General features: G+C 39.7%; 1 protein-coding gene across 9 annotated transcripts in view; it reads right to left on the bottom strand.

Annotated features, from left to right (window-relative positions):
- The window catches only part of gapvd1 (GTPase activating protein and VPS9 domains 1), a 133,501-nt gene that overhangs the window by 28,917 nt on the left and 90,581 nt on the right, over window positions 1–14,003 (bottom strand). For 4 of the 9 annotated variants that reach the window (XM_078549896.1, XM_078549898.1, XM_078549899.1 and 1 more), the window contains 5 exons: window positions 13,743–13,883; window positions 13,107–13,181; window positions 8,918–9,273; window positions 7,870–7,957; window positions 6,933–7,043 (listed from right to left, as the gene is read on the bottom strand). In XM_078549896.1, the coding sequence (XP_078406022.1) occupies window positions 6,933–7,043; window positions 7,870–7,957; window positions 8,918–9,273; window positions 13,107–13,181; window positions 13,743–13,883 (771 nt within the window). The remainder of the gene's footprint in view (window positions 1–6,932; window positions 7,044–7,869; window positions 7,958–8,917; window positions 9,274–13,106; window positions 13,182–13,742; window positions 13,884–14,003) is intronic. The other 5 variants (XM_078549902.1, XM_078549901.1, XM_078549903.1 and 2 more) reach the window with 5 other exon arrangements.

Below are 14,003 nucleotides of genomic sequence, written 5' to 3'. Positions count from 1 at the left end.
GGAAGGTCACTGAAGCAGCTGAAGATGGTTTGGCCTAGGACACTACCCTGAGGAACTCCTGCAGTGATGTCCTGGAGCTGAGATGACTGACCTCCAACAACCACAACCATCTTCCTTTGTGCTAAGTATGACTCTAACCAGTTGAAAGTTTCCCATTGACTCTAGTTTTGCTAGGGCTCCTTGATGCCACACTCTGTCAAATGCTGCTTTGATGTCAAGGGCAGTCACTCTCACCTCACCTCGGGAGTTCAGCTCTTTTATCCATGTTTGAACCAAGGCTGTAATAAGGTCAGGAGCTGAGTGGCCCTGGCAGAACCCAAACCTGGCATCGAGCAGGTTATTGCTAAGCAAGTGCCACTTAATAGCACTGTTGATGACTGCTTCCATTACTTTACTGATGATGGAGAGACGACTGATAGGGTGGTAATTGGCCGGGTTGGATTTGTCCTGCTTTTTGTGCACAGGACGTTCCTGGGCAATTTTCTACTTAGCCTGGTGTTGTAGCTGTACTGGAACAGCTTGGCTAGGGGCGTGGCACGTTCTGGAGCACAAGTTTTCAGTACTATTGCCGGAATGTTGTCAGGGCCCATGGCCTTTGCAGTATGCAGTGTCTTCAGCCGTTTCTTGATATCATGTGGAGTGAATCGAATTGGCTGAAGACTGGCATCTGTGATGCTGAGGACCTCCCGAGGAGGCCGAGATATCACATCCTCTTGGCACTTCTGGCTGAAGATTGTTGTGATTGCTTCAGCCTTATCTTTTGCACTGTTGTGCTGGGCTCCTCCATCATTGAAGATGGGGATATTTGTGGAGCCTCCTCCTCCAGTGAGTTGTTTAATTGTTCACCACCATTCATACAGTTACACCACAAATAGGTACTGAAGCAAAGACATCATTTAAAAGACAACCTGAAATCAAGAGTATCAGTGATATGGGAAATGGCCAAACAAATGGGATTAGTCAGCCCTTCACTACTGGAATGTAGCCCAGAGCTACATTGGCACAATGGGCTGAATGGTGACTTGCATTGTATATTCCTATCATTCTCCGAATTTAGTCTTAATTGATTAGCTAGGCAAACTTTACACATAAGCCAAAAAGAGGGGAAGCTATGCCTCCTGAAATTGATTGCTACATCAGGAAACAAGAAAACATTCAAGACGGTTACCAAACATCCTAGTCGGTAATTCAAGTTTAAAAAACAAGGCGGCTCTTGCCCCAGGCTGAAGTTACAAATTTTCATAGTTTTAGTTGCAAGTATGTCTAGTAGTAACTGCAATATTTTAACCAGATATTTTGTAGATTTGTTTTTAAAAACACTAAATGCCTGTATTACATGGGCATGCTGAATTGTGAAATATGAAGCGGATATACTATGCTCATGGGTCACTGCAACCGGGATACTATTTCAAAAACTAGCAATGAAGGATAAAAGAGGCAAAGTCCCATGTGATGAAAATTGGTTCGAGTGAGAAGAAAAATATGAACAGTTTCCAATCTGAAGTACAATCCAATGGCCCATATTGAAAATGCAGATCTAAACAACAACCATCACGACAGCACTCAGTTCATTGCTGAATGATGAACAAAGTGCCAGGAGGGAACCAATACAACTGTACTCCAGAAACCTACTGGGGTACATAGGAGAGAAGGAAATTAAAAACAAAAAATGTATTCCTATTGCTATAAAAGAGCAACTAATTGAAAACCCTGCAATCGCTCTGAATGTCACCAGTGTTTCTAAACACTTTCACAGAAGTAGAAATCTCAATTCTACAGTTTCATCTTTAGCTACAAGAACAGAAAATGCCAGAAATACTCAGGTCAGCCAACATCTGCAGGGAGAGAAACAGAGTTAACGTTTTAAGCCACACACCTGAAAAATAATTCCTTCTCTCTCCAAAGACATTGCCTGACCTGCTGAGCATTTTCCATTTTAATTTCAGATTTCCGGCATCTGCAGTAATTTTGCTTTTTCCTTTGAGCTACACTTTTTTTTTGCTGTTCATTTCTTTATCATCCTCTTTAAAAGTGGGCAAGATACCTCATTCAAATCCAAAATTCTGTCACTACCCATGCAAAACGTGCTTTTGAAGCGGTATAACTACACTTGATGACAACTTTTGTCAATGAAAATAAAAACTGATAGAAATATTTTCTGCCACAGCTCAGCTGGTCAAATTCTTCATTGAAAGGCATAGATTTCAAAGTGAAGTGATGTTCAATCCTAACATTCCTATTCCTAAATTCTCCACACCAATTTATATGCAGAAGACGACTAATGGCCAAGGCTACTGATTTATAGTTTTCAAAGAAAATGAGAGTGATTCTTAGAAAAAGGTCCAGTTATTAAAAAACAATGGACTTACCAAGAAGAGAATTAAACAATACAATCCCCAAGATATTATACAAATTCCAGAATCCATTACTTGAAAATGGAATTTGGCTACTTCAATCACCCATAAACCAGGGGTCTTGCTAATAATGATGCACTTTTTCTGCAGATACTGCTCTTAAAGTTGGTCAGCAGAGGGTGCAAGAGACAGCACTGATTTTTACTAATATTTTTTTCTCCCTTAAAACTACCATACGTACATTCAGAAGTCCTTAACTACTATATAGCTAACTGTATCTAGAACTTGACATTTTTTAAATTTATGCCTAAATGTCAATCATCTAGAATAGGAATTACAACTGAAATGTTACGAGTTAACATTATTCAGCTGATGATCCAGCACAAGCTGGTCAGCAGGTGTTCATACATATTACATACAAAGGGTGACACAAGATATATAGGTATGTATTTGGCCCAACCGCGCCGTGCTGGTATTTATATTTCACTCGATCCTCCTCCCATCTTTCATCATCTAAATCCATCAGCAATTTAATTTAAAAAGCAAAATACTGCGGATGTGGGAAATCTGAAATAAAAACACTTTTAATAGCAATTTAATTTATTTCAATTTAATCCCAGGTTTAGTTCCCTTGCAATACAAGTTGGCCATTAACATATTAAAATTTAGTTTGATTTACCATTAAGACACACCAGTTTTATTACTTGCACAGAGTCTGGCTTCTTTTCTGCTCAGCCACTGAGATCACTAAAAGGAAGTCTCTTACTGACTTTCAGAAAGGCTCCAGTCCTAACAGGGGACACAGCTTCCAACCAACTTTGGAGGCATTCCAAATATATGGGCATTGGGTAGTGCGGAATGCAGATACCAAGGTTTCTTTTGGGACGCTATCAACCTAGCTGATGTGGTTTTGTGTTAATCAGAATTCACTGTCCATATTTTTCAATGGACCTGCTCTGGCATATTGTCTATAACAGAAACAGAGCAACCAGGCAAGAAGGAAACAACTTGAAAAATCAACGTGCAGTCAATAAGATTAACACATTTGGGGGAAAAAAATTAAGCCAAATTATGGCCGTGTAATATTTTTCTCTCTCTATTGCCTAAAGTACTTTGAAATTACTTATCCCTCCGCAAGTGAAAAAAAAAATCAAAAACCGTTTCCTAAGTCACTCATTGTATTCACTTCCATTAACAAAACATTTTGTTTTCAGTGTTCAGATCGCTCATTACAAATTACACCTTGTATGTGAGGTCTATTATTCAAAACTGAACATCCACAGAATGCTGTGGTCTATCAGAATTGTATTCCACCACCCACATGTAATCTTAGCACCCAGCGCATCCCTCAATTGACCATTATCAAGCCAGGCAACCAATCCTGGTTCAATGAGGAGTATAAAAGAGAATGCCAGGAGCATCATTGGGCATACTTGAAAATGAGGTGCCAATTTGGTGAAGCTACAGCAAAAGACTAGATGCATACTAAACAATGGAAGCAGCATGCTATAGATAGTATTAGGCGCTCCTACAACAGATCAAATCAAAATAGGAGGCTGCTCCACGAACATCCCCATCCCAATGAGGGGAAATGACTTCACTCTAATTTGGATGCTCCACCATTGAATACATTTAAGACTGGAATAGACAAATTTTTGGTGTCTCAGGGAATCAAGGGATATGGGAACAAGCAATGAAGTGGAGTTGAAGCCCAAGATCAGCCATGATCATATTGAATGGCAGAGCAGGCTTGACAGGCCATATGGTCTACTCCTGTTCCCATTTCTTGTTCTCTTATCCCTAATGATGCTGGAGTCCAGATCTTGAGTGGACAGAGACGAGGTTGAAGTGGTCACAATCAACTTCAGTCAAAATTGCCAAGTGGATGATCCTTCCCAGCCTCCGCTCAAGGTCCCCACTATCAGAGAGAATAGTCTTCTGCCTATTTGACTTATTCCACACATGGTATCATGAAATGGCTGAGCGCACTGGATACAGCAAAGGCTAGGGGCCTTGACAACATCCCAGCTGTACTGCTAAAGACCTGTACTCCACAACCTGCCCTGCCTCTAACTAAGCTGTTCCAGAACAGCTACAACACTGAAAATCCATCCAGCAAAGTGGAAATTATTCAGCTATGTTTAGCCAAAAAAAAGACAAATCCAAACAAGCAAATTACAGTCCCTTCAGCTTACTCTCAATCATGAGCAAAGTGACAGAAGGTGTCAATAATGCTATCAAACTGCATTCACTTATCAATAACGTATTCACTGATACTCAATATGGGCTCCCACCAGGGCCACTCAGCTCCAGGCCTCATTAAAGCTTTGGTCCTAACAGATGAGAGCATGGAATTCCAGAGGTGAGGCAAGAGTGACTGCACGTGACATCAAGGCTTATTTTCAACCAAATGTGGCTTCAAGGAACCCTAACAAAACTGGTCAACGGGGATGAGGGGGAAGATGCTCCACTCTATAGGAAGATGGTTGCAAGGCCAATGATCTTAGCCCCAGAATATGCCCTGCAGGAATTGCCCTAGCCCAACCATCTTCAGCTGCTTCATCAATGACCTTCCCTCTATCATAAGTTCAGAAGTGGATGTTTGCTAGTGATTGATTGCAGAGTGTTCAGCTCCATTTGCAATTTCTGTTATAACACGTGCAGCAAGGCTTGGGCAACATTCAGGCCTGGGCGGATCAGCAGAAAGTAACACTTGCACGACTCAAATGCTAAGCAATGACCAACTTGCAAAAAAAGTCTAACCACCACCCCATGACATTCGACAGTATTACCATTGCCAAATCCCCCAGCAAGGTTTTCTATCAACAGGAAATTTAAGTGGATCAGCCACATAAACACTGTGGATACAAGAACAGGTCAGGGTGTGGGTATTCCACAGTGCGTGATTCACCGCCTGACTCCTAAAAACTTCTCCATAAGCTGCAAGGTACTAGTCAGAGGTGTGATGGAATACTCTCCATTTGCCTGTATGGGCGCAGCTCCAACAGCACTCAAGAAGTTGGACACCTTCCATGACAGAGCAGACTGCTTAATCTGCACCACATTCACCATCTTTACCTTTTATTCCCTCCACCATATGTATCATCTACAAAATTCACTGCAGCAATTTTCCAACGATTGTTTGAAAGCACCTCCCTCATCCACAACCTAATGGCTACTCTTACCATGCAAACGCGTTAACAATACTTGGGTTACACTAGAAGTCTAGATTGTTCCTTCACTCACTTGATAATCTAGCAAAGGTCACTGCAGAATGATCAAATGCAAAGACATTGGCCAATCTTTTCACCCACCTCTTTCCCTAGCTTGTGGACACAGAGGCAAATTATAGCATTCCCTGAGATGAGTGCAAAGGAGGTACTGGACATGGCATGTTTGGTCTGTAAGGTTCAGTATTAATAAATGTGATCAATTTACCAAGTAAATCATCAGGGAGTCCTGCCACTACTTTGTCCAACTGTCACAGATTTGCAAGTCATTTATCCAAACACCAATTATCTGTATCGACTAGTTAATTGGCTAGATATCCCAGCATAATTATTCAATTCTCCTTTGCATCAGTGATATCATTTAACACAAAGGAATTATTAAATGATCAGAACCCAAAGTATTCACTTGTCCAAACACAAGTGCTTCGTCAATCATTTGGATCATCGTACTGTAAGTGCAACTATCAGGTAGAAACTTCCATGCGAAGATCAATCTTTCATACTATTAAAATCTGCTGCTACTAAATGGATCGTTAGACATGCGATTTTTTTTTTGCCATTGGGGACTTCAACTTCCCCGAATAGCAGATTTAATAATGAATCTGATTCTTCCTTCAGACTCTATCCCTTCCTTTGTCTTGATTATTTAAAATTCTCAGCTGGCTTCAAGATTTCCGCCTCCTTTTTTGGTACAATGGGAAATAACTGTTATTCTTCATTTAATTATTGCTTTAAACTTTCAACAAAACCTATCAGAAAAAGTATATCGAATTTAATTTTGTTTTAAAACACAAGACTGGAGATTTGTTCATAACAAAGGAACATGCAAAGCAGTCATTTGATCATTGTACCCAATGAAGCCTCACCTAGAAGGAAATGAAGTGCTAATTATTGCAGCAGGGAACTGGGAAAAGTTAGGAATATGGCAGAGAGAGAAGAAAAGCAGAGCAGCAGAGAGGCAGGCTACCAAAGCGCTCAAAATCACTGAAGGAGCAGAGACACAGGCTGGACATCTACACTTCTCTTGTAATTGGATCCTTGGTATTAAAACTATATACTGGGTAATGGAGCAATTGGACAGTTTTGATCAATGTGGCAGTCCTACAAGAATTAACCTTCCAGACTGGAGGTATGTTAGCACCAGATTTAGCGATTACAGTGCAAAGTCAAGGCACTTTTGAATCACAGAAAACTGCATGTTTGTACTACATGGTTAGTGTGATTTCCATGCATTTGAAGTAAATACTTCTTTAAAACTTAATTAAAAAGCTCTGATAGTCTGTAGGTTTTTTTTTAAAGATATTCTTGTTTCATGCGGGTATTATTTGTCTTTGTAGACCTCATTCACCATTCATTATGTAAGGTAGGATCAGCCAACCTTGCATGGCCTGAAACCTTTCCTGTGCACCATCTTCTTTGTCTTTTTCTTGTTTATCTTTCTTCCTGAAGGAAATAGGAGCTAAAGAGAAAATATACCGTATTACAAAAACAAAGTAACTTCATCACATGCAGGATGAAGAAAATCATGGCTTTAACCAAAACCTTGTGGTGAAGTGTAATTGACAGCATTGAAGGTTTTAGTGTTAGATAACATTTTTTTCACACTATTATACTAGTTAAGCTGATATTCAGCATAAGTATTCAGCTGCATTTCTACCTGGTAATCAACTGGATATACAAGTCAATACAGTTATTTTAGTAAACACTATCTCATTCAAAAGTGCAATGATTTTTTTTCCTAAACTAAAGATTTTAAGTTTTGAATGACAAGATTTTTTAACTAATGCTTAAGATAACGTATTTTTGGGAAGGAAGCAAACCTGCAGAACATATTAAGTGTGGATTTTTTTGTACCTGGATCCTAACAACCGAGAAGGGGCTGCAAAAGAGTGGGATTAGGGGCATTACTGACTTTGTCGGAATAAGCAAAGTTACAGATACCAGAATCTGGTCAGTTCCATCCAAAAATCTTGGGAAAGTCCCAGGCGGTTGATTTATAACGTGCCAAAGTAGTTGACAAGCAGTAAAACAAGGAATGCAAACAAGCAGCCTTTTCATTTTCACAGGTAAGAGTGAAACAAATCAAAATGCACTGAGCTGCCACAGGCAAATGCACAAGAAAAAGTTATATAGATATAGTTAAGCTAGAAAAAAAGATACTATGTTTCAAGGTGCTGATGAATTCTTAAGTAAAAGAACTCTGAACCAGTTATCAAATAATAAAGCCATTTGGTCTTTTTATCTCATGTACTGTATTGCAAAACGGTAATAATCCCAAGACTGACCTTTAGGGATTGCCGACACAAATCGCTTCTTCCACCAAGATTTGCTACGATCTGACTTCTCATCATCGCTGTCCTTTCTATCCTCCCCCTGCGCAAAAGGGATGCAAGAAGGTATTTGGCAGGAAAAATTATTGCGGGATTTGAGAAATAAAGCAACATAAAGGGTTATTTGAAATTTGGAACCAGTCAAGACAGATCGCAATTCGCTCTTCTTGTATGTTTGTGAACGCAAATATGTGGACTTACAACCACAGTCCCATATGATACATGCAAAAGTAGTTGCATTTTATATTGCACATTAGTAAAGTTTCAGTTTACTTAATTTTCCCTCTGTATTGCAGTTAGCTCCTCAGTGTCAAGTTGTTTCTTTTCAATTGTGTCTAAATTTGAAATGAGTCTCTCTCAAGTGGGATGGCTGGCTTTATTCCATATACCCATGAATATCAGCCAACTTCATTTTATGAGCACCCTCAGGTGTTGACTGTATTACTTGAGCTCCTACCCATAAAATTTTACTGTACAGGTAGGGTGTCTCAAATCTGGCTGTCCAAAAGCCGGAGTTGTCCAAAAACCAGGCACGTCTATATTGTTCCATGCATCAATTATAATTGAGTAAAATTTTTAAAAAAAATTTACCTGATCAATTCAGCTAGGTACTGCATTGGCATGGTGTGGCTCCAGACTAGTTAGCAGCTTCGCGTGCCGCTATATCCCGTGCTCCAAGCAATCCTTGACCCCACCTGACGCAGTTTGACCCGAAATGCCCACAGCCCAAACTGCCCGACCCAAAATCTGGCAATATCTGAAATCTGGCATGGCCGAGGGCCCGAGGGTGCCAGATTTGAGGTACTGTCCCTGTATTAGTAACATGAGGTGACCGAGAAAGACTTGCATTTGTATACTGCCTTCTCGTGCAGTGAATTTCTTTGGCATCTTGTAAAGGTCAAATTTTCAACACTTGACATAAAAAAAAAAGGACAAGTCAATTGAAAATATCCCCGTTAGAAAGTATTTGTTTGAAACATCAAGGAATACTTGTAGGCCTTACTAGGGAATCTTTGCTTGGAGATGAAGTTGGTCCAGAGGCTCCAACAGGTGCTGCCCCAGCTGCAAATAGTTCCTCATTCGTCCGTCTGCTGCCTGGTGCATTCCACCCAGGATCACTCATTGGTCGGCGAGATGAAGAAACAATATCAGAGCTTCTGCTCCGTACTAGCCTTTCCGGAAACGAGTGTCTCTGTTTGAGCAGCTCAGCTTCAGTTTGGCAACACATATGAGACCCAAACGCTGGCAATCGGGCATCAGTGCCTCCTATAGCACCTTCCAGTATTGGAGGATCTGGTGGTGGGTGTGACGGTCTTGCATAGTGTACTTTAGGCCTGACTATTGATGGTATGATTGAAGCTGTGAATTTTGAGAAATAAACAAAACATCAATCATGGCTTACAGGCCAACGCATGCAAACTACATTTGTTCAAATATCCAGAGTAATTAAACAAATGAGGTCCAACATGCATGAAATCAAATTGTACAAGTGATCAAATTCTTTGCCGTAGAGGAAAAACATTTCAATGTTCTAAATTCAGTCAGAGACATGCAATTTACTGAACAAACACATTTGTTAGGCAGATGTGGTCCATAGAATCTTAGATGGCTATATCACGAGGTGGGCATTCCGCCCAATTCTGTGCTGATTCTTTGAAAGAATTATCCATTAGTCCCACTCCCCTGCTCTTTCTTCAGTGCCCAGTAAATATTTCCCCCAGTATTTATCAAATTTTCTCCTTTAAGTAATTATTCAAATCTGCACCCACTGCCATTTTAGTGAGCACATTTCAGGTCAGCATAACTCGCTGCTTAAAAACAACTTCCTCATCGCCTCAGGTTCATTTGTCAATCACCTTAAATCTGTGCTCTTGGGTGCCATTCTGGCACTGGAAACAGTTTTTCCTTATTTACTCTGCCAAAACTCTTCATGATTTTGAACACCTCTATCTCCCGTTAATCTTCGCCACGCTAAGGAAAACACTACCAATTTCTCTCATCTCTCCATGTAACTCAAGTCTTCCACCCTCAGTATCATTCTAGTAAATTTTGGCTGCATCCTTTCTAAGGCCTTGACATCCTAAAGTGTGATGCTCATAATGCAGCTGGGGCCTTAGCAGTGATTTATTAAAGGCTTTGGATCACTTCCTTTCTTTTATATTCTGCTTCTATTTATAAAGCGAAGGATCCTGTATGCCTTTTTAAACAGCCTTCTCAACTTGTCCTGCCACCTTCAAAAATATAGGTATGCACCACACCACCCCCTCCCCAGGTCTTTTGTGTTCCTACACAGCCTTTAGAATTGCACCATTTAGTTTATTTCTTTATTCATTCACGAGATGGAGGCATTGTTGGGCAAGGCCAGCATTTATTGCCCATCCCTAATTGTCCCTCAAGAAGCTAATGGTGAGCCACTTTCTTGAATACAAAGTGTGATCTGAAGTTAAGAATTAACCACATTGCTGTGGGTCTGGAGTCACATATAGGCCAGGCCGGATAAGGACAGCAGATTTTCTTCCCTAAAGGGCATTAGCAATCTAGGTGGGCTTTTTAAAAAAATCCAGTCGTGTCATAGTGACCATTACTTGAGACTAGCTTTTCATTCCAAATTTATTTAATTCACCGAATTTAAAATTCCCCACCTGCTGTGGTGGGATTTGAACTCATGCCACCAGATCATTAATCCAGGATTACTAGGCAGGTGGCACTGTAACTTTATCATACCCTGTAATTATATTTATATTGCCTCACCTCATTCTTCCTATCAAAATATATTACTTCACATTTCTGTGTGCTTAATTTTATCTGCCATGTCCAGACAATCCATTTCACCAGTCCAAGTCCCTCTGAGGTCTGTTATAGTCTTCCTCACTGTTTCTTGCATCTCCGAGCGCCGTGTCATCTGTAAACTTTGAAATTATGCCCTCTATACCCAATTCCAAGTCATTAATACATATCAAACTGAGCAATGATTCCAATACTGAACCCTGGGGTATGCCACTGGACAGTTTGCTCCAGTTTGCAAAAAATCCTTCACCACTGCTCTCTGTCCTTTAGCCAATTAAAATTCCATGCAGCCACTGTCTCTATAAATCAGTTTTGTTAACAGGTCTATTATGTAGTACTTTATCAAACATCTTTTGGAAGTCTATTTATAGAACATCAACCCTACTGTAATTAACCCTCTCCGATACTTCCATTTACCTTTGTTCAGTTTATTCCATTTTGCCCAGACAAATCACATCCGTTATTAAGTGGAGTTCAGTACTTGTATTACTGACCACAAAGTTAGAGCCAAACCTATGCTTTAGTCATTTGAAGCTATGCTTGGTAGTGTATTTGAAAGGAAATGTTACAGTCTGCAGTACTTCATAGTGTAATGTCTGGAAGCATAAAACTATTTGGTTGTGAGATCCTGATTGATGCAATTATCTGTTTAACCTAATTAACAAATATACGGTTGCCAGTTCATACCAATCTTTCATTATTATCGGAATAAAACCTATTTACAATGTACTTAAATGATTTGCAGATGGGATCTTAACATTTCTAAGGTTCTTGATAAGTAACAGTGTGGGAGAGATTTGCAGAGACTTAAAAGTCAAGAAATCAGCAGATTTGGATGGATTGGAAAGTAGGAAATGCAATTTCATGTGAATTAATGCAGAGAGAGATTTGGAAATGAACATGAGAAGGAAAATCTCTAAGCAATAGCTATCTGGACCTTAAGCTTTCTGGAACAGTGGATTACCAATGAGGTCCTCCAAGTCTTCAGGTTTTGGTTATCAGATTTCTGTACTTGTTGACCTACACGTTGTTATTTTTGCCTTCTACAATATTAGAGCTGTTTTACTGAGACTGTTTATTGGAGATTAGGGTTCTCAGAAGCATATCAGCAGTGTATTGCCCAAACAGAAAAAATTGGAGGCATCAACAGATAAATCACTGAAGCCATCAGCAAACTTGTGTGGCAGTAGTAAAGAAAACAAACAAGCTCCTTGACAGAAATAGAGCCTCTGTCCCAGGGAAGAGCTGTATCTGGTTGCCATGCCACGCTATAGGCAGGAAATTCTAACTTTGAAGGAGGTATGGCAAATGGTGACTAATTTGCTACCCGAGTTTAGGCACTTAAGCCACAAGGAAAGACGACAGAAATTGGGAGTGTTCAAATTTGAGATCTTATTAAATGTATTCAGATACTCAGCATCAAATGGTTCAAACTTAATTATAACAATGAGTTTATGTCAGCCACAAACACTACAAGGGAACGCAAGTGATGAACAGACTGTTCACAATTAATTATTTTAATAACAGGGTAGTCAACGCATGGATTGGATTTTTCAGGGAGGTAATATGGGCAGATTATATTGGTAAATTCAAGAGGGAGCTGGATAGATAGGTAAATCAGCTGTCTTTCTCCAAACTACCTGAAGTTGCAAGACAGAATGATATTGTCTGCTCTTTGGGCCTAGCCAGAAGTCTTTTCCAGTCCCCTAAATTCCTATGCGTAGAGTAGATAAGTCCAGCTTTATTCTGTGCCTGTTACTGTAACGGCATTGTAGTATTATTCAACTTGGATGATTAATGTTAACTTTCTGTCTCTATAATTTATAGTCAAACTCTGCATCGATGTGCTGTGGAATAGCAACACCCAGGGGAGCTGTGATTCCTCATATCACAAGTACTCAATCTCTGCTAGGTCATTAGGAATGGCACCAAGCAGAAGCCAAGTGCTGCCCAAGAGGAATGACAAAATGAGTTTGAAAATTCACTCAGTGCTTCTCTATTCCACCTTCAATTGTCAAGTAAAGAACACCATTGGGAAAGGCCTACCCATTTAACAATTGGTGAGATGGTACAAGGGAATCTAAAGAAAAGGAGAGAAACTTGCAACAGAAGCACAAAGTAATGTTACAATTTTGCTCCCAAAGCATAGGTTTTTTTTTTGTACATCATTTTCTACCTTTTCATTTTTACTTAATGATTTTGCTGGCTGACATAAGGAATTTCTATGGGTTGGAGGAGGATGAAGGGAAAAGTGAGGAAAAACATCAAAATAAAACAAGTTGTAATTTATAAATAACTGCACCTTGTTAAACAAGTTGCAGCCAAACCATTTTCCATCATAAAAAGAAATTACTTCCAGTAAATCTGTAACTGTACAAGGTGCACCATGAGTAATTTTAGCCTACCATCAGAAGACAGAGGGTCAAACATTGCAAGCAACGTGTCTGTCTGGGAAAGTGGAGAGGTCATCTGATGTGCACCTGTAAATCCCCAATGAAAAGATGCATTATTTTAAGTTAGGTTACCAACTATCAAACATACACAGCTGCTTTGAGTTACACATTCTGAAGCTTAATGAATGGTTGTGTCAGTTACAGATCACGCTACAGATCAGGCCCCTGGCTTTATTTGTGGACAGTCAACTGAGAAGTCACAGACACACTGGTTTGGGTGTAGTGTGATGCATGAATTTGCACTTGCAGTGTGGTGCAGCGTGTGCATGCACATATTTCAGATGCTTGCACAACACCTGAAATGAGAGTTCTGGTGCTTAGAATTAGTAAATGAACAACTTAACCTTAGGTGACACAAAGCTTGCACCCCTAACTAAACAGGTTTTTCCCTAAGCAAAAAGGGGGTTCAACAAAGAATACATTTGAAGATGTTTAACTGTTCACCATCTGAATATATTAGAAACTGTTAGCTGTGCTAAGATATTCTTTTTTTTAAATCACTCCCACTCCACCCATTCCCATGAAGTTTGATTTCTATTATTTCAAATATTTATGCATTGGCTTCATATTTAAAACACCTTTATTTACCCTGTACAATTTCCTCCACATCGGGGCTTGTAACAGAATCTTTCCCTCCAAAATCGGAGCTGCATTCTGACCGTATATCCTCGACCTTGTTAGGTATGTCTTCTGAAGTTACACTGATGCCTGTTAAATAGTGTAAAAAGCCTAAAAGGCATTAATTCTGAAATGTAAGTATTGTGATTGGACTTCATGAAGAAAATGTCACCTTACATTAAAAATTGCCACAATTTTTAGGAGGGACCATTTTAAACTTCCGCATAATAT

Source organism: Cetorhinus maximus, chromosome 10 (assembly GCF_964194155.1).
Source record: "Cetorhinus maximus chromosome 10, sCetMax3.hap1.1, whole genome shotgun sequence".
Taxonomy (NCBI): Eukaryota; Metazoa; Chordata; class Chondrichthyes; order Lamniformes; family Cetorhinidae; genus Cetorhinus; species Cetorhinus maximus.
This window is presented reverse-complemented; position numbering and strand designations above follow the sequence as displayed.